The 26,822-nt window shown below is 39.1% G+C and overlaps 1 protein-coding gene across 2 annotated transcripts; it reads right to left on the minus strand.

The window, feature by feature from the left end:
• Positions 1–971: 971 nt before the first annotated feature.
• LOC135483627 (protein-tyrosine sulfotransferase 1-like) lies at positions 972–25,743 on the minus strand. 2 transcript variants are annotated; one of them, XM_064764609.1, is made up of 3 exons: positions 25,635–25,743; positions 2,649–3,547; positions 972–1,748 (listed from the first exon to the last, which is right to left on the minus strand). In XM_064764609.1, the coding sequence occupies exons 2-3, from the start codon at positions 3,455–3,457 to the stop codon at positions 1,340–1,342; spliced, it is 1,218 nt and encodes a 405-aa protein (XP_064620679.1). In that variant the 5' UTR covers positions 3,458–3,547; positions 25,635–25,743; the 3' UTR covers positions 972–1,339. The 2 variants fall into 2 exon arrangements, with proteins under 2 accessions (XP_064620679.1, XP_064620677.1); XM_064764607.1 differs by lacking the exon at positions 25,635–25,743 and adding an exon at positions 19,180–19,266.
• Positions 25,744–26,822: the final 1,079 nt, after the last annotated feature.

The following is a 26,822-nucleotide window of genomic DNA, read 5'->3' on the forward strand; positions in this document are numbered from 1 at the left end:
TTGAAAAGTAGGTCAAATCAAAGAAGACCCGGGTGACACATTGAATGGTTGTTAGAATTAGATGTACCTATGATATAAAATTGGTGCCAATCGGGCAAGTCATTACTAGGAATAATGGCATTTTGAAGAATTTAGGATTTGGCCCCCTCCCTGGAGGCCAAACGGCAAATCAGATCGCACCAAACTTCGGTACCTGAGATCACCTGACCAAGGGGTACATGTGTACTTAATTTGTGATCAATAGTCATTGCAGTTAAGAAACGTGCCATAGTTACGGCCTGACAGCCGATTTACGCCATTTGACCTCTGTGACCTTGACAAGAAGGTCAAATTAAAAACCTGTGTGACATATACTGTATGGTGGTTAGATGTACCCATGATATCAAATTGGTGGCAATCGGGCAAGAAGTTAAGGAATAATCACATTTTTAAGGTTTTTGGATTTTGCCCCCTGGTGGTCAAGTGGTGAATCATATTGGACCAAACTTCGGTCCCTGAGATCACCTGACTAAGGGGTAAATGTGTACCAAATTTGGTATCAATAGTCATTGCAGTTTAGAAACGTGCCATCGTTACATCCTAACGGCCAATTTACACCATTTGACCTCTGTGACCTTGAAAAGGAGGTCAAATCAAAAACCCGGAGGATATATGATGCACCTTTGCTAGAAGTACCTACCATATTTTTTTCAAAATTTCCCGACTACTATTAAGGGAGATATTGCATATTTTCACTTTTAACGTTTGGCCCCCTGGTGGCCAAACCATGAAACGAATCGGACCGAAACTTGGTCTCCAAGGTGTCATTACATAAGGGTACATGTCTACCAAGTTTCAACTCAATAGCTCTTACAGTTACGAAACGTGCCCTGCTAACGGACGACGGACGACGACGACGACGACGACGACGACGGACGACGGACGCCACGGTATGGGATAAGCTCACCTCTGCTAAGAGGTGAGCTAAAAACGTGTACATCTTCATACCAGAACCTGATTTTACCCGACAGATTTGCTGACCTTAGTTCATGAGAACATTCATTAGACATGGCAATGCTTGAGCAGAATACATTTGTGTTCAAAACAGCAAAACAAACAACTTTGTATTCTGGAAAAGGGGAACAAAATTACAAAACCTATTACCCCAAAATGCGAACGTATAAATCAGAGGCTGGAGAGAAGATTTCGATTTTTGCAGCTTTCTTTGCTGAAAATGATGCCCATGATTGAGTGTTGATGAAAAATAATGTGAACAAAGCATTTCACAAAACTTTAACACAACCACAATCCTATAAGGATTAAATATATCACATTCCACACCGACTAGTTACATCCCTCGTCACCGATTATCCCTTAATCTCCTCTTGCCAGTTATATTCTGCTTCTGTTGAGCTTTAAATCCCTCGATTATCATCTGCGGATCATGATCGTCAAAGTCAATGCTTTGGCGGGATTTTCCTTTTCCTCCCGCTGAGTAAAAAACTTTCAACTTGTCATGTTGGAAGATTTCCATTTCGCGCTTTTTCCAAAACTCACTGTTCTCCTTCATATTTTTGGTGTTTTGTTCGACAGTTTTGTCTGGGATGCCATATTTTGGAGGATTAGCATCAGGGTCATAGCCGAGTTTGTTTAACATGGGCGCAATGTTTCGCATATCACTTACAACATCCTCAGGGATTTTCCCCACCCAGCGGGATAACGCATCAATGTTGACAGGTTTTATCACTTGGTCAGTTGATCTCTCAGTTCTGAAATGAAAGAAACAAGACTGTGACACTTTTCATAGTTTTTTAAGTTATGACCACGTGCTATAAAATTCACATGTCACAAAAAAAAACTTGTTGCTGAGTCAGCTATGTAGCCAATATTATATCCAATGATGTTTGACGTGTAAGTCGGAACTGAATGCTAGGGTACCCCTCAAGTTAATCACGAAATGATAAATGTGGTGTATTTGGTATAGCTGGATCAAGAGTGCAAGCATGGGGGGTGATAATGAACCATAAAACAGGACTTCAGGGACTCAGCCATCATAACATAAGACAGCTAATTTGAGGACATGTGGTCAGGATGCCTCAAAGGAGTACTTGCAACATCGTGATGAGTTAAAGACATGCATAGCAACATGGTTGTTATATCAAGTTAAGGAACTCCAGAGAGTTATAAATTACCACGAGGTGTTCCATAGCTATATCCTTTATCGACTACGAAGCAATGATGTGGTCGTTCCTGCTATATCTCACACGCAAAAATGTTCTGCACGGCTAACTTTGTTTTATTAGCGGCTGGGAAAAGCATTGTGACACCAGTGATTCCCTTTACGTCCACAAAGAAACCCATCTTTTGACAACTTTGAAAAACATCATATATTTTCATGAACTGGTAGACGTTTAGTACTTAGACTACATTAACAGTATTATAACAGTCTAGAACTTCATCAGTGCATAAAACTTAGATATTTGTCATCAGAACTTTACGGCAAGTAATTTTAGTCTTCATCAGACGCGATCGTAAGTTTCACTTAAGCTTTAAGCAACGAGCTAAGCAACTACTGAATGTCAGCGTTGCGAGTAACTATACCCTTCATGACCCTAGTTGGTATTGATAATTCAAATTAACTGCTGGACAATTTGCATATAATTACTCACTTGGATAAAGAAATTCCCCCTGGTTTCCCGACAAATTCTTGATGACGTAGCACAGCATCGTGCCATGGTACATCAAGGAAGGTCAATATCTTTCTGAGAGACTCCTGTGGATGCAATGTCAATTGTTCATAATACACTGGCAAACACTTCGACGTGCCTACCCTAATACATTGATAAAACATGTTCTCCACAGCAGTGTTCCATTGGACGAGGCATTTTCTATAGTCCTGAAGGTCGAACCCTGTTATGGTGACGCGGCGGCTTATGATGGAATGGACGACCGCTCGTCCATCACGGACAATCAGCAGGAACTTTGCATTGGGGAATAATGTCGATAGATACAGTGTCGATTTCAGCGTAAACGGATCCTTGTTACATAATCTTGGAGCAGGTTCTGCATGTTTTGCTATGATTTCTAAAATGAAAGACGCAACAGCCGAGTCCAGGACATCACTAGTTATACCAGCCTCACGTAGCCGCGTTGCTTCCTTAGGCGATATAGCCATATTGTTTCTTAGACCTAATATACGTGGAATCACACGCGTTTCTTCCCCACAGCGTACATCGGGATGTGCATCCAGAATTGCACGCATCAGTGTCGTACCACTTCGTGGAACACCTCCAATGAAAATCAGCGGCATGTTTCTATCATATGGATAGGTCTTGTTATCTGCGTCTTTAACAAAGTGTAGTTTCTCTTTGGGTACCATGGTGTATCCAGGGCGACACGGCAGCAACCATGAAACCACTATGATTGTGGCTAGGATAACAATCAAGTTGCAGCAGATCTTTCGTGGAGTCAATCTCATTCTGTCCCGGCGTCATAGAGATTTTTCACTGCTCACAATGCGCTCTCTTCTGAACGGATATTTCGAACGAAATGTTTTGATATGCTGCATCTGAAACGACATAACATATGAAATATGAAATACACATAAGCTTAAAACGACATAACAAATGAAATATGAAATACACATACGCTTAAAACGACATAACAAATGAAATAAGAAATACACATACGCTTGAAATGACATAACAATTGAAATGTGATATACACATACGCTTGAAATGGCATAACAAATGAAATATGAAATACACATACGCTTAAAATGAAATAACAATTGAAATATGAAATACACATACGCTTGAAATGACATAACAATTGAAATGTGATATACACATACGCTTGAAATGGCATAACAAATGAAATATGAAATACACATACGCTTGAAATGGCATAACAAATGAAATATGAAATACACATACGCTTGAAATGACATAACAAATGAAATATGAAATACACATACGCTTAAAACGACATAACAAATGAAATATAAAATATGAAATACACATACACATACACATGCTTCTACATGTATCTTCTCTATCGTACGATATGCCGAAGTGCACATCTGCTCATGTGTTGCACTGTTGATGGCCACCCTTCCACCTACCTGGATATTTAAGACATTCCCACTTCACTATTTCCCTTTTCATGGTAGTCATATGACGTACTGCAAAAAAACAACTATCGCGCACCCAAGTTCTTCTCTCAGAAATAAACGGCAACAACGGGGAATAAAAATTGGCACATATCTATGAATTCAATTTGAATCAAAGACAAAGCAGCAGCTTCCATTAAAAAAATATTGAATACCTAGATTCTTTAGTCGAACAGCTCCTACGCATCCTCTTATCCTTGGTTTATACAGATCGAACCAGTATCCCCTACTAAACAATCGGGAAAACTACACCAATAGATTATTGGTGCCATTTCAATTTCATTTGATTGTTGTGCTAAGTTTTTGGAACATCATAAAAAGTTTCGAATCGATCTTCTTGATGAAGTGCTAGAAAATTCCCTCTGAACTGATTACTAATCTCGAACAATGGGAAAATCTGATTGAAGCGTTACTATAAAGGAGAATTGATCAGATTATTTACCAATAGTCAGTATTAAAGAATTAAGCATTGAGTACCCAGTTGCCATAGTTGTTTTCGAGCCCATTTAGAAGGAAATCTGAATTAATTCATTGATACTGATGCTGCCTCGCATCCTGTTGAAAGTATTGATCAGAACAGCAGTCTCAACCATTCTCTTATAAGTTTTTCGCCAAAAGTACTCTGGCAGATTCTCAATTGCTACACCTATTTGAGGTAACTGAATTAGCTCTTACTAGTAACAGGGTTACCAGTAAGAGAAGTACTGAGACTGACATACAAGGCAATCAAGTCACATCAATAACAATACCAACGTATTGTCTGTTGAAATTGAACATGTTGAATGGCATCCATAAACCATGTGCATGATATGTAGGCTGTGAATTGAATGCTCAGAACCAGTCTTAAATTAAACTAGATTGGCTGTCATGATAGTCCGACTTATCGGAAGTAAGCCATTCCCTGAGAAAACTGGCACCTGCCATGGAAATTAGCCGATTGGCGGATGAGCTATTTCATCAATCTGTGATGTCTGATATATTGGCTAGGGAGAAGGACACGTCAATCGCTGATCTGTGCATTGGGTGCTTGTTTATCCCTGTTTATGGTCACTATCCATTTTCGAGGAAAACACAAGATTTTGATACACCAATTAGGGAGGGCAGGAGCAAGAAGGCAATGGTTAAATGTTAGAGAGGTACAGAGACTTACATGCAAATAAATCATGTCACATCAATGACACCACATGCATTTCTGTCAATGGGAGAAATTTCAGCTGACTTGCTTTAAATTCTAATTCTAATTTGAACACCTCTTGATTTCAAGTTGGTACATTTGTAACTCCATCTTTAGAATTAAGCATTTTAGCAGTTTTTCTGTGTTCTCAATACTGGTCTTTCAGTATAACACTGTTACGGGAAGAGTTGATAAGAATATCTGACCATGATAGTACATCAATCATTCACAGCTGGACTATTACTTTTATCAGATAAGCCATGTCTTTAGCGTGTCCGATCCTAAAGCAAGTAGTCCATCATCGCCAGCTGAAGGGAGCAGCTTACCCCTAATGGCTATCGCTCTTCACCACAAAGCTTTGTGGGACTCGGCATACTCCCATAGAATTGATCAGGCCATTGGCTGCCTAAAGGTGGTCAATAAAATTTCTTGATGAGATAGAAGGTCTCTGACCTATATTTATCACAGAGGAGGAGCATTAAATGTGGGTCAAAAAACTGTTTATTGAATATTTTCAAATTCCATTCCTGCTTGTCAGCTATGTTGTAATCCACCTCGTTTCCTCCTAGACTCAATTTCATTCCTTTCATCTAATTCCATTCCTGCTTTTCAACGATGTACTCAGACCTTGTTTTCTCATCATCTAATTCTCTTCCAGCTCGTCTATGCACTCATACCTTGTTTTCTTACCATTCCTGTTTTTCAACTATACTGAGGCCTTGTTTTCTAGTCATCTACTTCCATCCCTGCTTTTTAACTTTGTACTCATACGTTGTATTTCTAATCATCTAATTCCATTCCAGCTCTTCAACTGTGTACAAGGACCTTGTTTTCTCATCATTCAATCCCATTCCTGCTTGTCAGCTCAGTACTCCACTTTGCTTTCTAATAGACTTATTCCATTCCTGATTTTCAACTATGTACTCAGACCTTGTTTTCCCATCATCTAATTTTATTCCTGCTCTTCAACTATGTACTCAGACCTTGTTTTCCCATCATCTAATTTCATTCCTGCTCTTCAACTATGTACACAGACCTTGTTTTTCCATCATCTAATTTCATTCCTGCTCTTCAACTATGTACCCAGACCTTGTTTTTCGAAATCATCTAATTCCATTCCAGTTCTTCAACTATGTATCCAGACCTTGTTTTTCCATCATCTAATTTCATTCCTGCTCTTCAACTATGTATCCAGACCTTGTTTTCTCATCATCTAATTCCATTCCTGCTTATGAGTTTGGTATTCAGGCTCCATAGATCAAGCATTTATCAAGTATCACCTGGGGACAAATGGTCATCCCATAGGTCGTTGTTCAAGCCTTGCTCAAGGAATATTGGCAATCCCAATGGTGCTATCAAGAATGATACTGGTCACACCTATACAGTGGTTTGAGAATCGATGTCCAGGGCTCTGATCAATGAGACATAAATCTACGTGAGAGAACCTGTCAGAGCAATAACGCCAGTGAATGCTACTGTTAAAGAGGCACCCTCTTCGTGTTCTTTGCATTTACTAGTGGTACAGGAAAATATACATACACAGTGCCATAGTGCAGTAATTATGCATGCAAATTTGCTTAATCTTGGAATTTACAGTTTTTGTACATCTGTCTACATAACAGCATTGTCGAAATTTATATTCGGTTTGATTTACACATTTAGAAATTTTTAGCCTCGAGTTAAATTTTCAAATTTTACAACAAACAAAATAAAGTAATAATCAGTACTGTGCCACTGTCTGGTTTCCTTGAACATACTGGGCTATTCAACACTCATTATTTTATAACTGATTCACGACAGACTTCCTTTAGCAGATGAGAATCTTCAACAGGTTGAACCTGAGTAGTTTTATCGACTGTAGCCAAGTTACCAGAGAATGCCATCTTATTGTTTGTCTGGGATGGATTCCTCACGGCTGAGTAATGTCAGTGTTTTAAATAAATTAGCATTGCCCGCATGGGGAAATGTAAGTGACCTTAGGGAATGGGATACCTGAGATACCCGACTGTCAATGTCAATAGAGTGATTCTCTGTAAAGGTCATCAGACTAATCGGCTTAATGGCCAGTATTAACACTACACCTACAGTAACAATTACACGGCAAGTGAAAAGCTCTAGCCAGCACTCTTCCATGCCAATTTTTCGATTGTTTTTTGGAAGAGTTCTGCTAAAAGCATTCTGAAAATAATTGAGATAATGGTGAAATGAAGCTGACAGTACCCATCAGAATCAGAAATACCAAACCATTTCATTGCAAACCCGAAAAATCCTACTGAAACTCGGTGTCATAAGACGTCTCTTTATAAGCAAAAACCACTGAAGTTACAGCAGAAGAGCAGTGTTCGACTAAAAACACCTGCACAAACTCTGCAATTCCAACCTTCCAAAGTAACAAAGGTCAGAAAGTATCCGGTTTTGGATAAAATAATTTGAAAAAAGGCAAAGAAACCATTTAGAAGTCAGTACAAGCTGCCGCAAGAGGAAGCAGAGAGCTTGTTAGAAAATGCTAAATTATTAGATTACATCATGTTGAAATGAAAGAAAGCTATATTCTTTCCATGGCACGAACGAGGCAAATGACTATCAGCTATGCTGTAAATCAGATACCATAGATGAAAGCATACATAATTACCATATTGTATGGCTAAAGAAAAATCATCAATGAATTGCCAGGTGCTGGAATAGTTAATGTCAAAAAGAAGATATTTTGTAAACACCCACCTCGTGTCCCCAAACAAACTGTTTTGTATCCATGGTATCCTCACATCGTGTTTCAGAAGCCCTGGTGCAGAAAGTCATAAACATTAGGGCTAATGAAACAAGTACAAAAAACTTCTTTCATCTCAAACTTTTTTCAAGTATACAGAATTACAGCATTATAAGCCGGGAGCTTTTTTTACAGAATTTCTCAGAGGTGTTTGAAGGCGCCAACTGTCATAGGATACAAAGAGAAAATCAGGCAGGGAAACCAGGAGACTAATTTGACACGAACACAAAGGGTTCTGTATCATAATAGGAATGCATTATTTATTCAGTTTCTCAAATTTACATAGCTGAGTTGACAGGGCAACTTACACAACTGAACAAAGAAGGGGGCATGCTTTCGAAGGCTCAAATGATGTTTTGGTCCATATGAAAGGATGGGAAAAGGCTTGGATGCATATAACAGGACAAACTCCCTGGTAGTGGTCTTCATAGTGGTGGCAATGTCAACTCAAAAAAGGGGCATAACCACTGGCTGTCGAGTGCAGTCACATATGTAACGAATACACACCCCTGCATGAGTCTTCATCCTACTTGTTAAGACTCGTGTAACTGTTACCACTGTTACAAGAGTGGTCTTCATAGCGCTGGTAAAGACAAATCCTAGGGTATATGTCAATGAAATACATCCCATAGATGTAAACTTAACGACATATTATGAAACCATCTCTCAACAACTATCGAGTACATACGAATGATGTACAAATTACTCTCAGATGAGTTCCTTAACAAATAACATATGGCAAAGGAGCGAAATTTTCACACATAAAGAACGAAATAACCCAGCAATGATTCGAATAACATGGAGCACAACATAGGTGAAATGATTGTTACCTACTGTAAGTAGTGGTACATGGTTTTCTGCAGCTACTGAGTGATTGAACTGATATTAGAATAAATTTGAAAGTGGAACCGATTACTGCAGACAGGCCACCGAATATTTGAACATTTGTTCATTTTGTTTTTTCAAGGCTAACGATATCAAGGCAAAATATTGAACACTTGCCCTTAGAGGGCAAAATCGTACCTAGTACAGTGGGTTAACTTCAGTCTTCCAGGCTTAACATGCAATCAAAGCAAAACAATATAGACTTTTTTCATAAATGAACACTGCCACTGTCCCCAAATAGTCTAATGAACTGCAACAAATCAAACTTCTGAAAAACAAGAAGTGATCATCTTCAACAATCTTATTGATCTTTGCCTTTGTGATTTTCCACTGTGTTTTCCTGCTCTTTTGTCTCACTCTCCACCATGAACAGTCATGCTTGGCAACATCTTCCATTCGTCTATTGCGGACATCCCCACTGGTATCGCTTGCTTGGATGGATACCACATACAATCAATGACCGACAAAGAATGACAATGGCAGTGGCTTTATTCACATTGTGGCAGCTACCCGAGGAGAGACCATTAGAATGTTCGTGGCTCACATCTTATATGACCAATGCACTCAAGTCTTCTTCCATCATCTTTCAAAAGCTGTTGACTAAAAAGTCGATATGGTTCTGATAAGAATAAATCCTGATCAGCCAAACTAGCAGTGATTGTCAACTGCATTCACAGTTCATTGTAGAGAAGAGCACATCACACCGTTGTCTGCAGCCCACTTGGATCATGTGTATCCCTAATGCCACTCTGCTTGATTGAATTAATTTCCTTCACTTTTTCTTGGAGCTTGCTACTTCAATGTTTCAAGCGTAGTCAATTTCTTACACGTCACAGCACATATTGTCCTAGATGAGGTGATTGTCCATTGTGTATAAAGGTCATATAGTTGGTAGTATCTTTCCATCATATGCAGCGGATCTAATCACTTGCATTACTAGCACCACTCTGCTTGACAGAGTTAATTTCCTTCAGGTTTCTTTTGAGCTTGCTACTTCAATGTTTGAAACTAACATCACAGCATGTGTTGTCTAGAAGAGAGTGATTGTCGTCTTAGAATGTAAAGGTCATAGTAGCCAGCATCATTTAATAGTCTGAAGCTGATATCCCTACAAGCATCATTTGCTGTTGGGACTGACTGAACTATGAGTGAAGTTAACCTGCTGTCATAGGGGGATCAAGAGGGCGCAGCCAATATGAGCCCCCTACCCCTCTTTCAGAAATATCTTTGAAATTGACCATGAAATTTGCTATTTTTTAAATATAATTGAAAAGGGACAGGATATTGAGTATGAAGCACTGAGGTCTTTTTTCCTGAATCCTGCATCTGCCGGCGGTATTGAGCATTGTAGCATCCCCAGCCTTCTGCAAAGAATAACCATGGCGACAATCTCAGAAATGTGAGGGTCAAGACATATAAGCACATGAATCATACCATGTTCTTGACTCAAGGACAAGACGATAAATGAAGCGGTGGATGACTTGTCTATAAAACCGGACTGATACAGATTATACTTACATGCTAAATACCTTTCCCAGAACTCAGTAAGTAATCTCAAATTACGGGGACAACGCTGCAGAAAACCTGATACACCATACTGTAGAAATACCTCAGGTTATGAACCACCTTATGCTTCAATGGGTGTGTTCTCCCACGAATATGCTTGATGAAATGATTAGAAGGAGAGAGGAACTCCTAATTGACAATTATGTACATATTACTTGCGAAGGTATATCGAATAATGTCAATATGATATGGTCGTCTCCTCATAATTGCCAGTCATAACGTTTTCGATATCATGTAAGAGTCATAAACATGTAGTGACAGCACACGCGAGAATCACAGCTAACGAAAACTCAATAACCTGAAAGGATTTTTAATCAATAAAACTAAAAGAAAATACAATGGGTGGCACATTTGTTTAAAGTGCTGGATTTCAGACAGGTCAAAACGTAGAGCCACAAAGGTCACCGGGGTTGTTTTACTTTAGAGAAGATTAAGTGACAGACTTCCAGCTACTCCTCAAGAGAACACCACCACACTAAAGTGCTTTGATCGTTACATTCTCTAAGACTTCTGTCTCTCAAACACCCATAGGAACCAGGTTTGGCGATAACATCAGACAGCTATACTCTAGGGAATCCAGTGAGAGTGAGCTGGGTCAACTTCATAGTTTTTACCTTTTGTCTGAGCCTAAAAAAGAAAGGGTTACGTCAGTTTATATTTTGATTCGGATAAAAATACAGAAATGGGAGCCTCAGCGAAAAAAAACCTTGTACAGTGTCCTTCCACAGAACATCATTTTCTCCTTAGTGAGCTAATCTACCCCTGGGGCCATAATGGTGTTAGCATGATTTATATTACTAAAAGAAGTCAATGTCCCACTCAAAGAAACCAAATGACAAAATTGGACCAGATCCTGTTCTTCCAACAAGAGGCCCAAGGGCCTGGCGCTCAGCTGAGTTGTTGCTGCGTTGTTCGTATATATTACATTACTCGTCAAACTCTACTAAACTAAGGACTCAAAGCCTAAGGATATTAGCTTCTGGATGTGTAACAGTGAATTGCGGTAGACTGGCGCAATCTACTTCAAGCAAGCTCCACCCTTGCAATGTGTGCGCAAACAGATAACCTAACCTATATTGGACCATCAATTCTACACACAGCAACATGATTCATCCTCAGCTGTTACCATGATGATGATGATGATGATCCTTTTCGCAAATTGGTCGTCTTCTGTCTTTCTTCCATACTTCAGTGCCACCGGATGTAGTCTGCCCTTGTGGAGGGATCCTTTCAGCACCGGGACACAAGAATCCATGCGAATTGAATCACATGGAGAGACTAGCCCAATCACCCGCTTTTGGCTGGGTAGAAATGGGTAAATCTCGCAGACTGGACCTTAAACTCTACTGGCGACGTGTGAGGCCGGTCTGACAGATGAGTAAGTGGGGTCCACCTAATGCAGAAGGCACCAGTTTCCCTAACTAAAAGGGTAACATTAACAAAATGCTCTACCCAACTCTATTATTGCCTAAAGGCCTGTGTACACTAAGTAAAATATTAGCAACATTTTTACATTTCCAGTTGCAACAAATGTTGCAAAAATGTTGCGCAGTGTGTACAGAGCAAAACGCGTCTTACAACATGTTGTAAAATTGTTGCAAATTAAATGCAATGCAATTCTTTGTTGCATGTTGTAAAAATGTTACAAACTCTTCAGCCAATCAGAAATAGGATTTGCGTCATGTGATCTACCGGAGTTCATGTGACTTGAACAAGAAGCAGGTATAGCAACTCTCAAGTGAGTGTCTTGCTTCGTAGGGTGATGAAACCTTTTCTAGAAGTTTTTGTATGACGGCTTGTCAGTCAGCCGCAACTCCTTTAGGCTGCATATCCATAGGCTGTTCCGTGCCCTGCACAACATTCCCTTTTTACCGCCTGGCGCGCCACACGGACAATGAACCTTCGTTGGTGTTATTGATCGTTCCCATAGGTTATGCCGTGTCACATTGCGGGCATATATGCACTGTGGATTGGGAATATAGGCCCATATTGGGATTGAACATGTCCATTCTTTTGCGAGTGAACAACACGGAAGCAATGTCTGAGGCGAAATTAATTCAAGAGGTTCATCAACGGGAACTACTCTGGGACCCCGAAACTGATGATTATCATAACAAGCACGAACCTGTAATTTGTTGCTTAAAAGTCAGGTTTTATATACATGTACATGTCAATTTGATGTTGCAAGTGAAAATACAAGTTACTTGTATTTTCATTTTCAATATTCATAAGAAATTGTCTTCTGAAATAATGACAGCGTGTGGATAAACGCGATTGACCGCTGCGAAATGAGGACTACAAAGGCCTACATGACCAAAAAGGAATATCCAATGGAGACGCAGGGCATAGTGCCAGGTCACAAGGCTGTTACGCCATAACGCCACACTACACAAGGGCATACCCTATGGATACGCGGCCTTAACAGGCAGTGGTATGCCCCATCATCCACCCTCATTTTGATCCAGGGTCTGGTCCATATTCTCTTTGGTTATTTCGCCGCCTCTTCCGTCTCTCAACAATGACAGCTAAAATTGCTGCAGAAGCACTCAAAACACATCTTCTCTCCTTGGAATCATCCATTTTCCCTCCAAAATACCTATTTCCCTTTGTTCCCACTAAAAAGTTTGCAACAATTTACCAACATGTTGTAAAAATGTTGCTAATTTGTTGCAATTTTGTTGCTAGTGAACACAGGGCCTTGAAGGGCTTGTTGCAAAATTGTTGTAAAAATGTTGGTAAAATGTTGGTAAAATGTTGGTAAAATGTTGCTAATATTTTACTAGTGTACACCCTGCTTAAGTCAAGTGAAACTCTTAACAAACCTTAGCAGAATGCCACCATTGAAATGTTGATAATAATGATAGCAAGTCAAAACTTTAAAAGACTTGATTTTTTTAACCAACTGCCACATGCGGTTTTCTTTATTTAGTAAATTTTGAGGTAAGTATTACAGAATGAAATACTTGAATACTAGAATTGCCTGGCTCTTCTGATGATTGCACTGGTGAACACCGAAGTCGATGGGATGTGCAAAGTCATAGCTCGATCCTCTCTCTTGGTCATCTTTGAGATGTGGTCACCAAATATGTTCAAATGCAGCTGCAGATCATTCCTGTCCTGCAAAACATGATGAGGAGATAACATTTTAATTTTGATAGATAGCTAAGCTAGCCAAGTTTTATATCAAATACAAGGCCAACAACAACTGATAAGGCGCTAGGGCCGAATGATCAAGGAAGTTCATTGATATGATTGGGAATACATTGTGATAAGAGTGATGAATCGGCCCCGTTTGAAGCATTGTGCTATGTACAGTGTGCAAGTGTCAGTGTGTATCAGCTATCGCATTTATTGTTTGTTGACATTTCAAATCGCTGGAGTCGATCCTCAATTACACTGTTTATGTACATTGGCAACCTTACCCGATGATATCAGAACGATGTTTATTATTGTCTTGTTTATTCACATTAGTTCTGCTATGTGACAAGAGTTATTTGTTGAGAAATCCATGATTTAAAGCCGGACTTTGACATCGTTTCTCAGACCAACCAAGCTGCATTTCGCAGATCGTTTTTCAACGATCGTCGACGAACTATTTCAAATTAATCACATCCAATTAAACAATCCAAGCCTTCCCTAATGTCATCAACATGCAATAACACAAGCAGCCAAATATTATCGCCTATGAAATTGTGAATTTAATGAGAACTTACCTCTGAATTGACAGAACGCGATCTATTCCATAGCATGGTCTCCTTACGTCTGAACTGCGCAGACTCGAGACGTGACGTTCGCTGCACGTGTGATTGGACGTGGGATAACTCGCGCGAAATTTAAAATGCTCTTCTTGGAGGGTGCTCACTAAATTGCGCCAGTAACACCACCTGGTGAGAAATTCATGAACTACGCCTATTGATAATGAAAGAGAAAGCTTTGCTCTATAAAATTAGATTTGATTCATGATCCCCAACTGAGAAATCAGCTGCTGGAAAAGTTTTTGGAAAATTTCGCTCGGTGCCACCTAGTGGCCAAACCGCTCATCCTGCCGGACCCACATTTGGTCTATTCAGGAGTCCTGAAGGGTCTCAATGCCTCAGAGGGAAAATCTATCGCCTATCCGCCACAGTTTTGAAACGTGCCTGTTTAACGGACAGACAGACAGACAGACAGACAGACAGACAGACAGACAGACAGACAGACAGACAGACAGACAGACAGACAGACGGACACTCATTCTACCATTTACTCATATGAATAGCTCAGCTTTTCAGCTGAGCTAAAAGCTTACTTCCGTCAACAGCAGAGGTACTGTGAACATCTACGAGATGATATAGCACAAACTATGAGGTTAAAAAGAGGAATAAACCAGATGGGTTTTAATTCACAATCCTTCGATATGAAGTTGGTTACTTTTTAACCAGTATGCCACAATTATCTGCAACCACATATATTTCACAAGATCAAATTTCAGAAAGAGTTACCATTACTTCGTCCATCGGGCCATCTCAGCTGGGAGGTTCACAAAATCAAGACGTAAGTGGTTTAATCACTGAATCTTAATGAATCGTCCCTCACCAGAAAATTAAGCTGTCAAATGTTGACACAACGATCGCTATCTTTAGAGGGTTCTCACTCAAGCCTGTCATCTGTGATTTTACACTCTGATAATCTTTAAAATTACCATCTACTTCTCGGAGGCAACATAGCTCTGATGAAATCTCCATTCCAATCTTCAAAAGCCATGAGCATGAACAATCCCTGGTGGGGTTTGCATGCTGTCAGCAGATTTCAAAATGCTTGGACAGCTTGTGTGTATCAACCATCCACACCGATGGAAAATCTCTGGTGATACTCTATTTTCACTCACATGAGGTCAGCAGCAAATGTTCATTTTTGCCCCTTTCATTGTCTTTTTGCATGAATGAACTGATCCAATGAGTACATGACCTATTTCGAATGCAATACAGAGAATGTGCGTATGCAATGGATACCAGTTGCACTGTATATGTGATATGTACAAATCAACAGACTTAATAAAAGTGAAAATCATCTTCACATGTAAAAAAGGCATTTCCCAAGAATTTGAATAGAGATGGTTAAAAACTGCAACAGAGGAATAGATTTTGCTATGTTATTTCACAGTCTGAGAAGAGATGATGAGTACATACGAGTGCATATACATTCTTGGTTGATTATGCTTTGTTTAAGTAATTACACTGCATATCCGCCCCACGATGGTTTAGAACATCATGATCAAAAACATGCACCGGAAGCCCTCAAAGATCAAACAATCGAGCATGTTCATCAGACACTGATGGTGCAAGAAGGACGCCAAAATAAATGATATTTGTGTTAGCCGAAAAATCTTTCTTTTTATCATTTCTTCGCCTCTTGCTCAATTGTTGTCGCGAAAATTGGCCAAATCTGACCATGATTTGAGGTCAGCTTATCCTGACTATACAAACAAAATTTCTTTCTGCCAGTGAAGACTATCACATAAGTCACCTTGTACAAATGGCGAAAATTGCATTTTCTAAAATCTGCTCTTTCTGGCAAACTCCTGCCTTCATCACAATTATGTCAACATGTAAAATAGCAGTTGAATCTATTTTTACAACTTCCATCATCTCACCTTATTATCTATACACGCCTTACTACGTAATCATTAAAGAAATTCTTCCTTTATAAAAATATTTTCCTTTGAAAGTGTTTGTAGATCATTTTTCAAAAGAGCAAACCACCCGAGGAGTGAAACATTCCAAAAACACAATTTCAAACGAACGCGACGAAAGAAATTCTACCAGCTTTGACAATATTTTTCCAAAATGTTTTACAGATTTATTTTTTATCAGCTGCCTAAAGTAAGATAGGCTCTTTTGAATTTCATTTTACAAAGAAGATCCAAATTCGAAATACTCTTGATGAAACAACTAGTCTGGATTATTGAATTTTATAGTCATCATTTTGCTCAACTTATCTCAATATCAGTCTAAGACGCGACATCAAAGCCTTGGGCATCTTCTCTCCTTTTAAGTCAATCTGTTTGAGTCGTCTCCCTAACTAGATTTTACCTTCAAGATAAACCTGAAGATGTTGGCCTTTATTCCCTAGACACAGGTCTTTCTTCATGTGCCATATTATTTCTAGATAACGTTATGTACAATATCGAACCCAGACAATAAACTCAGTCCATCTATGGATATATCAAACGTAGGTTTACATTTCAAAAGGGATAATTAGATATGATTTTAAGTTGTGAACATGGAAATAAACTAGTGTCCGTAATTGTCCAAATGACAGGAAGCAAAGTCAACAGACGACTTGTTTACAGCACAAATTCAGGATGACAATATGAGACATCAAGAATTTCATATGCTTAAATCTTGATACAGAATGTTACTCTGAGACATGGGCATGACCTTTTCGATGATGATCTTGGTTCACGATGGATAAACCCAAGAGCTATTTTGTAATATGCGCCAATAGTCGAATAATTTGATTGTTTGCAGTAGGCTGACAGATGAGGAAGTTTGAGAACTTGCAGTAGAAACATTTTACAACAATATCAGTTTCCTTAACTGGCGATTATAGGACATTTTATGTATTCAGCGTATGGAGAATAACATCATCGTCGATGGCTTTTTTGGAGGAAAACTTTTTTCCACTATCAGGAAATGAACACCCGGAGGATAAAAACCAATGGTGATGATATATCTGTTCCATATCGGATATGTCTGTGTTGGAGAAAAAAAACCATATCAGGTCATGATTAAAGGCAGCGACGGCATCGACCAATAGTGAGCATTAGCGCAAGAATGACTCGGTCATAATCTTGGTATGGTGTAAGCAACTTTGATATAAGCAACTTTGCAGCGCTAAAGATTTCACGAACATTGTGGCCAATAATTGTCAGTTTCCGATTCACCAATCAGGCTAAATCTGAGAAGATAACAACTAACAGAGAACAACTCAGGTAGCAGGAAAATATAATATCTGGTAACATTAAAAGAAATGGCCGAGAGGATATCTAACATTCTCACAATGACCAACGCAACACCTGAACAAGAAACCTAATCAAGAAATGAGTTTCTTCCTCATCGTGAAAAATGTGTGTTTGTCAGATGATATCATGAGGTCAGGAAGCAGTATCCAATTACGCTCCCAATGAAATTGTCGCTGTGATAGCATAACCAACCGGGACGTGCTCAAAGAAACATTACAAAGAATTTACAGAGGCAACCATTACAGGTAATGGATTGATACCATTACATGTAAAGGATGGCTGCCACCATTCTATTTCAAGGATAGCTACTATTACATGCAAGGGATGGCTACTATTACAAGTAAAGAATAGCTACATGTAAAGGATAGCTGCCCTCTTATGTAAAGGATGGCTACCATTACATGTAAAGGATGGCTACCATTACATGTAAAGGACAGCTACCATTATACGAAAAGGAAAGCCACCATTGCACATAAAGGATAGCTACCATTACAACCCATTTTGAATTTGTCCATAGAACGTGCCGAATGGCATCAAATGACCCTGTGCATATCTAGCCTGAACCGGTCTTAGATTGGAGAAACTGGAGTATGTTCTTCTTTCTATTTAGCACAAAAAAAACTTGTTTGGTCCGAGGATTTCATGATGTTAAGAAAGCAACTTCTAATTTACACTACAAATGAAATTATAACCATGATGGCAAAACCATCACGCAAGTTGCTGAAAGAAACATAACGGCTACCAGGAAGAATTTCCATAAGCTAACAACATAGGACAGCCAATATTTATATTGGGGTAGTTATTTCATAAGGACAACATGTGGTGAGTAATATTCAATCCAAGATGCATTTTAAATGAGATGACATCCAGTTTTGACGCATTTCTGAGATGAGGCTGTGGCTATGATCTAGATTCAATCAAGTATTTATTTTTTCATTAGTACATTCCGACTGGGAACGAGGCCAAGATGATGAACGCATTATTACCAAGTAGTAAATGCGTAATTTTAACCCATATACTAGTCTCCTTGAGAACGCCTTAGGTAAAGTAAGCCATAACAGAAGACCTAATGAACCTGAGCTCTTCCTTTAGCCACCCTTTAATTAAAATTGATTAGAAATTCTTCAGATTATTCAGTGATATTATTGATTAAAACTGACCACCAGAGCAAGGGTAATAATAGTTACAGTAAATTATTGATGTCACCAGTGGGCTGAGACGGCATACCATGCCTTATTACATCCAGGTATAAATTTTTGGTTTGCGTCTGCGTCACGTTGATTCTCAACTCGAGAAAAGTTCTTTTTCAAAGTAACGATACTGACATCAATAAAGTAGTTTTTCATGGTAACGATATTGACATTAATACGGTTCTTTTTCACAGTTACGATACTGACATCAATAAAGTAGTTTTTCATGGTAACGATATTGACATTAATAAGGGACTTTTTCACAGTTAGATACTGACATTAATAAGCGGTTTCAAAACTAAGAGTAACAGCTCACCCCAATTGAAATATCAGAAGACTTCCCTAGCCAACGTTCCACTACTTTTTGAAACTCACCTCACACAACATGCACAAGAGCAGCATGGGATTTTAATAAATTGAACCAAAATGAAACGTTAAACTTACCAATTCACATCCTCGATTTTCATAATAAAGCTATCCTAAGAAGTCAAAAGGTTGTAATCCGGCAGCAGATTTGCAGAGAGTGGAGACGCCCTCAGTGATGTTCTCGCTATGAGTGAGCAGCATCTGAGTCGTCAGTCTGCCTGCGAGAGGAGAGGCACTGACGATCAATAGCCCCAGTTAGAAAAATAAAGCAACAGCGTCAACTGGCTCAGATACAAAGTTCATTATTCTTGTGATAACCAGATCAAAATATGAGAGGTAATGCATTGAATCCCATTCTGTTGAGTTCTGAAGGTGCTAATGTCAACAGAACTATTTTTGTAGTCAAGCTACCCACGTGACAAAAAGCAGCGACAATCCTCATAAAAAAAATAGAGCAAATATATACAAATGTTATTGCCATTGACAACCAGATCCAAACAAAAAGAAGGGCACAATTAAAAATCAATTAAAAATCTTTCACAATTCGAAATGATGCAGAAAGTAATGCACTACCAACATTGACATTTAGCTTGTCGGGTTAGGCAAAGATAACCCCAATGAGCCGCCAAAGCGTTCGACAGAGGGAAGCATAATTTTGAGGAAATGCATAACAATGCTGGGGTTAAGACACCTTGAACTTGTTTGCAGTGATCAAACATCTCAAAAAAAAATTCGGTATACTATAGATTGCACAAGATGTCACTTTTAACCACGCAAGCTAGAGTTCCTGAATCATCTGAAATAAAATACAACTCCATCATGCCAGGAGGGAAATCAAGCCATTCAGATGACCTCGACGTCCTTGGGGAGCCATGCAACATTTGCAGAATGTGACATTTGTCAATGGAGATAGGTATCTGCCATCATCCCAAAGGGAGCTGGCGATCAATGCAGATATCTCAGAATAGGACAGTAACTGATTCAATCCAGGACCTCAGCAGACAACAGCAACATTTTCTCAAATGGGATGGGTTGTAGTGGTAAAGTTAGTGATGGTACCTTATTTTTTTATGAGGCTGATGGAAAGACTGATGGTAATATTCTTTGGCATGCCATTTATTTATGCATTTATTTTCACACCTAAGTAAATACTGAATACATATACCAAAGAATAGCCCAATCTATCTTGAACATGCTATACTAGAGAGAAGAAGAAGTAAGAGCAATCTTGAAGGCATGTCATAGAGCATGTCACTTTAGACTGATATAGAGATGAGTTGCCATTCATAATAGACAGCCTCCATTAGGACATTACAAGAGCAACTATGGGATGTCATGTGTGAGACAGGATGACACTGATGTAGGCAATGATCGAAGATACCAAGTGTCAATCGACATTCAAGGTAGGGCTTCAGATAAGACTCGGTGAAAACCAATGGTAATCAATTACTTGTGTTCAGGAATGAGCAGGGATAAACGTGTGATCATCTAGGGATTGACCCAACCACAACAAGAAAACTGTTCATAACTGGAGCAAAGGTCAACGGCAGTGGTATGCACTTAAGAAGCCCTTTAATTAGTCCATATGGCAAAAAGTGAAAGAACATAAGTTAGCAGCAAATGTACGTTAAACCTAACAACAGCCAGTAACATCCACAAATCCCAGTAAATACGCTGACGTATCTTTTTTTTTAAATCTTCAAGTGTCTCACCATATGACATTTAGACCCAATGATGGAGTATTGACCAGTATTCCTTTACATGAAATGTCATATATAATTTCAGAATCAGTACTTGTATTGATTTTATATCTAGTTCACTCCACAAAGAAGTCACAATTAGTGGTGTGGAACGGATGATTTTCCACCCAGTTGAAAGGTAGCTAGGAACAAAGCACTTGCAAGCTGAAATTGAAAACACTTTAAAAAACACATGATTGAAGAATTCATATCTGAAGCCATAGCAAATGTTGGCATATTTTGTAGGCCATGAAGTTGGCCAATCTCTACCATTTTGAAATATCAAGGTCTCCAGTCATTTGTCCCTTCCTGGAAGAAACAGATCCGAATGGTGTAGTCTTCTGCTTCATCCTTGTTGTTCAGCCTTCCTGTGGCAGAGATATAGTGGCTTCTCCTTTCGATGTCTTGCTGTGTTCCCCACATTTTTTTCTGGTGTATTCATTAGAGGCTCCACAGTGTTCAGGCAAATTGGGGGCAATTTATTGCCAGCAGAATCATATTAGGAGAGGATGAGAAAGTGATAAAGGAGACTATCATAGTGTACAATACAACTCATACTCATTTCATTGCCAACAAATGTCATCATTTCGGCTAACTGGTCTTCGCCTTGCATACAAATTTGGTAACAGTCATGCGCAAAAGTCTAATTCTACACGAGCAAAACAAATGAAGGACAGAATCTTCATACTGGACAAGCTTCAGCTGGCATGCACAGTGCAGAAGTACCTCTTGTGCCCTTACTTCAACGAGGCACAGATCTAAACAATCTAGACTTTCCATCATACATGTCACAAGAGAAACGGTCAATATTCAGGTGAACGACGACAAACATAAACTTGTTTTACCTGAAGAAGGTAGAATGGGGTAATTGTAGCCCCGGTTTAATTGTAGCCCCTGTTATGATATTGATTGACATCCCCATGCATCAAACAATGCAGGGGCTACAAATAAACCGGGGCTACAATTACCCCCATTCTACCTTATTGGTCCTGTATCATTTGGTTTTGTCTTCCTACTGCCATTTAATAAATTCCAGAAACAAATTCAAATGTAAGGCCGCTGCCGGCACTTGACATGTGGGCCATTCCCCATACACCCCAGATAATTTGCTCACTTCATTATAAGACCGTTTTTGGGTGCAATTAAGTTTTCAATAGCAACTCATTCAGAAACCACGAACACAAATTTCCAATAAAAATCGTCTTGAGATAAACGCACATGCTGGCAGAATTAATTTCTTAGTGCCATTTTTGCAATCAAAGCTTAATAAAAAATTCCTAATTTGATTACAGCTGTTAATTGCATGGAAGGTTCCTGTAAAGTTTCAACAATATTAACTCTCTAGTGATCTCAAGTAATAGCATATCATACCACTATTGCTCCCTGGACTGAAGTTATTTCGACATACTTGAAGGAGTAAGGTAAGGTACAATGGGGGACGTAGAAAAAATAAACTTAAGACTGAAAATTGATATAACTACTCTTTATTTATTCTTGCTAAGACCTACACCTAACACTCATACGACAAAACCAGACCCATGACTAGGCTGTTCGAAACTTCCCATTTTATAAACATTTTGTGGCAAGTTTCCTTTAAAATGACAAATTGTTGACTTAACCATCATAGATCTCATATCAGATGCCAATCTTTTCTCATTTCGTGCTCAGTTCATGATGCGATTTTAGTGTTCCGGATGTAAAACAGATGTCTCAGATTGATTGCAACAGCTGTTCAAATTGATAAAATGCATATTCCATAAACTTTACTCTCAATAACAGGTTGAATCAGTGACTTATCACATCACGAGCATGAAATTGACAACATCTGATAGGGTTGCCATAGAAATTGCCATAATGATCATGCTAATTCTCATAATGCAGAACCAGCTGTAACAAGGCAGTAATCATCCATGAAAAATATTGTTATTTCAACCCTTTTGTACAGGACCATATCGAGAGAGAGAGAAATTGTGCATAAAAGCATGCACGGAATTATTGAATTTTGGAGTTGCCTTATTAGTGGGTGCAAGAGTCAAAAACTTTGGAAATTTTGTTACATTCTGAGACGTCGTAAAAACATACCTGTCAAGTGTCTGATTGCAAGAAATAATGTCATTGATAATGAAACACTCTCACCCATCACAACAACATCCATTGCAAATGTTTGTTGATTCAAGGAGACAATGCCATTGGTAAAGAACATTCTCTGACATCGTAATCACATACCTGACAAAGTTCTGATTCCAGGAGACATTGAAACATAATGAAACATTCTCAGACATCACAACAACATATTTAAAAAATGTCTGATTCCAAGTGACAATGTCATTGGTAATAAAACAATCTCAGACACCATAAGACATACATTACCTGATTACTGTCTGTATCTGGGAGACAATGTCATTTCTAATATCTACAGACTGAGGAAAACCTTACCTAAATCAGTTTAAAACACTTTTCTGACCAAACTGCCTCTCCTTGCGGCCATGAGACTTAATTGCAAGCCCCTTGAAATTCTCTTTGGTGACCAGTCAACCAGGAGAGAATAACTAACAATCTCCAAAGACACCAATCCCCTGAGGCATTATTTTACCAGCTGTGAGAACATGGGATCACGAGAATATAGGATTAAGTGACAATGAATACGTTAACTCACTTTGTGGTCATAAGCGAATAATAGGTTTAGAACAAAGGAAGATAAGTCAAGCTATATAAAGGGAAATGCGCAAAGATGATGATGATGATGATGATGGAGACAGCACCTCATTGGCCGGCTACCTTGGCTTAGATAGCCTTTCAAAACAAAGACACTGAGTCAACATTTTTCCAATATATGCGATTGGTAAAAAACTTCAATTTCAAATGGCTTGCCACGCGTGATGAGACAAATTGTAAAACAATTCCCCTTCAAGATGGAGGTATGCTCTTCAAAGTAATAGGTAGATTCAATTTACATAAAGCTGGCTCATGGAATCGTGCACTACTCCTTTGTGACAGGTAATTTGCAGAGCTGATTTTCTCATTTTTTTGTCAACTGGTGTACCAGTATGCAAGGAAATGAACAGAGTGATCCCCAAAAAGAATCGGACTCATTTCAAGGGGTGTGTCAAATGGTTTGATCTTTGATTACTATACACGGCTTTTAAATTGATTGCATTCGAGGGGGCATGTTTCGGATGAGGGAAACTATTTCTTTTCCAAATCACAAAAACCACAAGGTTCTCCAGTATGGCTTTATTCAGCATCAGGACCCTGACAAACTCATTTTTTGCATTTATAATGCAGGGAGAAAACACCCTAGTGCAATAGGCATCTGATCCTTTCAATTGGATAACAAGTTACATAACACACAACGTGTGTTTCAGCAAAAATATGTAAGCTCGCCTTAGTATATTTTTTGTTCGACAGATCAGGCATGCATTGCCCATCCTGAACAGACAGTAATAAAAGAACTTAGCACGTCGTAAATGTACCAGCCGGCTTACTCGGTCGACAGCCTTCCATAAAAAAGTGGTATGGTCTATAACCTGAGAAATCGATACAGGTACGCGAATAAAACTTGGCTTATCCCTAATTAGAAACATGCATGTATTGTGAATGACAGCCTGGTAGCTTGACGGTGGTCTTTCTGAATCTCTGGTGATTCGCCCTGTTGGTTTATTAGCATGATTAGTCAAATCAGTCGGTGTCAGGTAAAAGTTGTTGTTGCCAAGGGAGGCACATCTCGGCCACAAGAAAATTTAAAGTTTGTCACTGAATTGAAATGAGAGGGTTCTACATGAACAGTCTAATTCAAAAGAAAATACACACACTCTCTCTCTTTAAAAAAAGATTGATATTGAAATATCAAATTCTGCCAGATAGGTTCCAGCATCAAAATTGAAATAAAAAAATTATAAAAAATTTATAGAATACCCATTTGATAATAAACTGAAGAAAGTAGGGCGATAGGTTATCATTGACTAAATTTAAAGCTGCAAGCAGTTTGATCAAGCCATATTTGCTCGCCCGTTTTGGATGATCTTCCAGTGAATACTAATGCTGATAGAATACTTACTTCGGGTTGTGACTTTCTGTAGCAGGTATGTTGAAATCCTTTATAAATCTTGCTTCAAAGTGCCCCCTGCAGTGCCTGTCAGAGAGTGACCACACATATCTCAAAATACACATTACAAACATTACCAATACTTGGCTTCAGCCTGACACATGTTTTACCAACTCCAGGCCATCACCTGCATGATACTAAGGGGTTATCTTTGACCCATCAGCTTTAATGCCATAATGTATGGAGTTCACTGAAACCCTCAGAAAAAAATTTTATCATGAAATTCTATGCAGTCTGTGTACATAAAATGTACAGCAGACTTTATAGTTCACAGAACCCTCTTCTATATCAGGAATGTCTGGGCAAAATACTTCACTGCTGGTGTAACATATTGATATTTCAGTATTGATCTATGTGTGTGCCCCTTCAATCAATAGGTACAGCCACACACAACAGCTATTCCTATCAGAACAAAACAGTGAGATTTGGTTCCATAATTTCACACCACACAGAATCATATACATGTTTTAACTCCCTCTCGAGATATGTCCTGCAGCCTTAAAGACAAGGTGTGTATGATGTATGAAACTTAATATTTGTGACTTGTGCTTTTGACTCAAAATCAACTGAACTAAGCATCATGATGATACACTACCTACAGCATAGGGGGATACAATGTATCAAGCTAAGCAAAATATTTCGTATTGTCAAATCTGAGCAAATTATATAAGAAAAGTTGTATTTATTACCTTAACTAAGTACCTGTCTAACCTTCAGACCCGCTTTATGACCGAATTGATGCCTAGATTAAGCGTGAAACGGTGGTTTATAAGAGGTGAAAAATAGCAGAACGACCGGAAGTTGTGATGGATAGCATCTCATCAATCAGCGCCGTCTAGTGCGCAATTATAGAACTGAAAGTTGCAGCATTACCCAGCATCCATCGTTTGGCGCTAGTTTTCCACGTGTGTGCTGGGTGTGGCGCAATACACAAGAAAGTAACAGGATGTCAGATCGTGGTTCCCTGACCTTTGCAAACAATTTCACTGGATATAACCCACGCAGCGACACCAAGGACCACTGGCTGATCTATTGATATGTTCGTAGTAGGGTGTCAAAGTCGGAGAGAAGAAGAGCCACTCGTCTCTTGTGTTTGAAGTGTTTGCATTTGTCAGCCAATAAACACAAGATTTTAATCCTTCAGTCTTGGGTTTGGCGGCCTTCAGTCTTGGGTTTGGCGGAGAGAACTAATCTTACATAAGTCCCAAAACAATATCATATGTCTTTATGGCAATATTTATTACTGGGACCCAGTACAGTGCCGTTCTACCCAATATTCCTGGGGCTGTTGGAGAGGCTTCTTGTCTACGCAGTACCATTCTGCCCCTCTATAAGGCACACGTTGGTAACTAATGAATTGACTGCGAAATGCCCATAAAATCATGAAAAATCCAATAATTTTCTTCCTTTTCTTGGGATTCGAACCTACACTGTATAACACTGCTGTCTGGAAGGCCAGTGTCTTTGGCACTCGCACCAACTTTCTGTGACGTCACGTCGAATTTGATTGGTTCAAAAGTTTCAAATAGTAAACCTGTTTGGGGAAAAAAAATCACATCCGGGGGCGGGGCCGGGTAAAGAGACTTGATTAGTCCTTGTGGTGGCAAGCTGACCGTTGAGGACTCATGATCCCAGGGCAGTCCATCGCGTCATCCTATTTGGACCTCCTTATGAAGAGGGACGAGGCCGGTCCACTGCGTCCGGAGTGTAATTAATTGCATCATCATCGACTGGAACTTTCAATTTCACCGCAAAACTACTCACTAAGACATCTTTTGTGGAAAAAAAACTGGTTTGTTCTTAAAGAAATGTAGGCCTACTGGTCCGATCCGCTTGGTGGACAGGGAGCTAGCCGTCTAGACCATCATTAAGCGGCA

Source organism: Lineus longissimus, chromosome 2 (assembly GCF_910592395.1).
Source record: "Lineus longissimus chromosome 2, tnLinLong1.2, whole genome shotgun sequence".
NCBI classification, from domain to species: Eukaryota; Metazoa; Nemertea; class Pilidiophora; order Heteronemertea; family Lineidae; genus Lineus; species Lineus longissimus.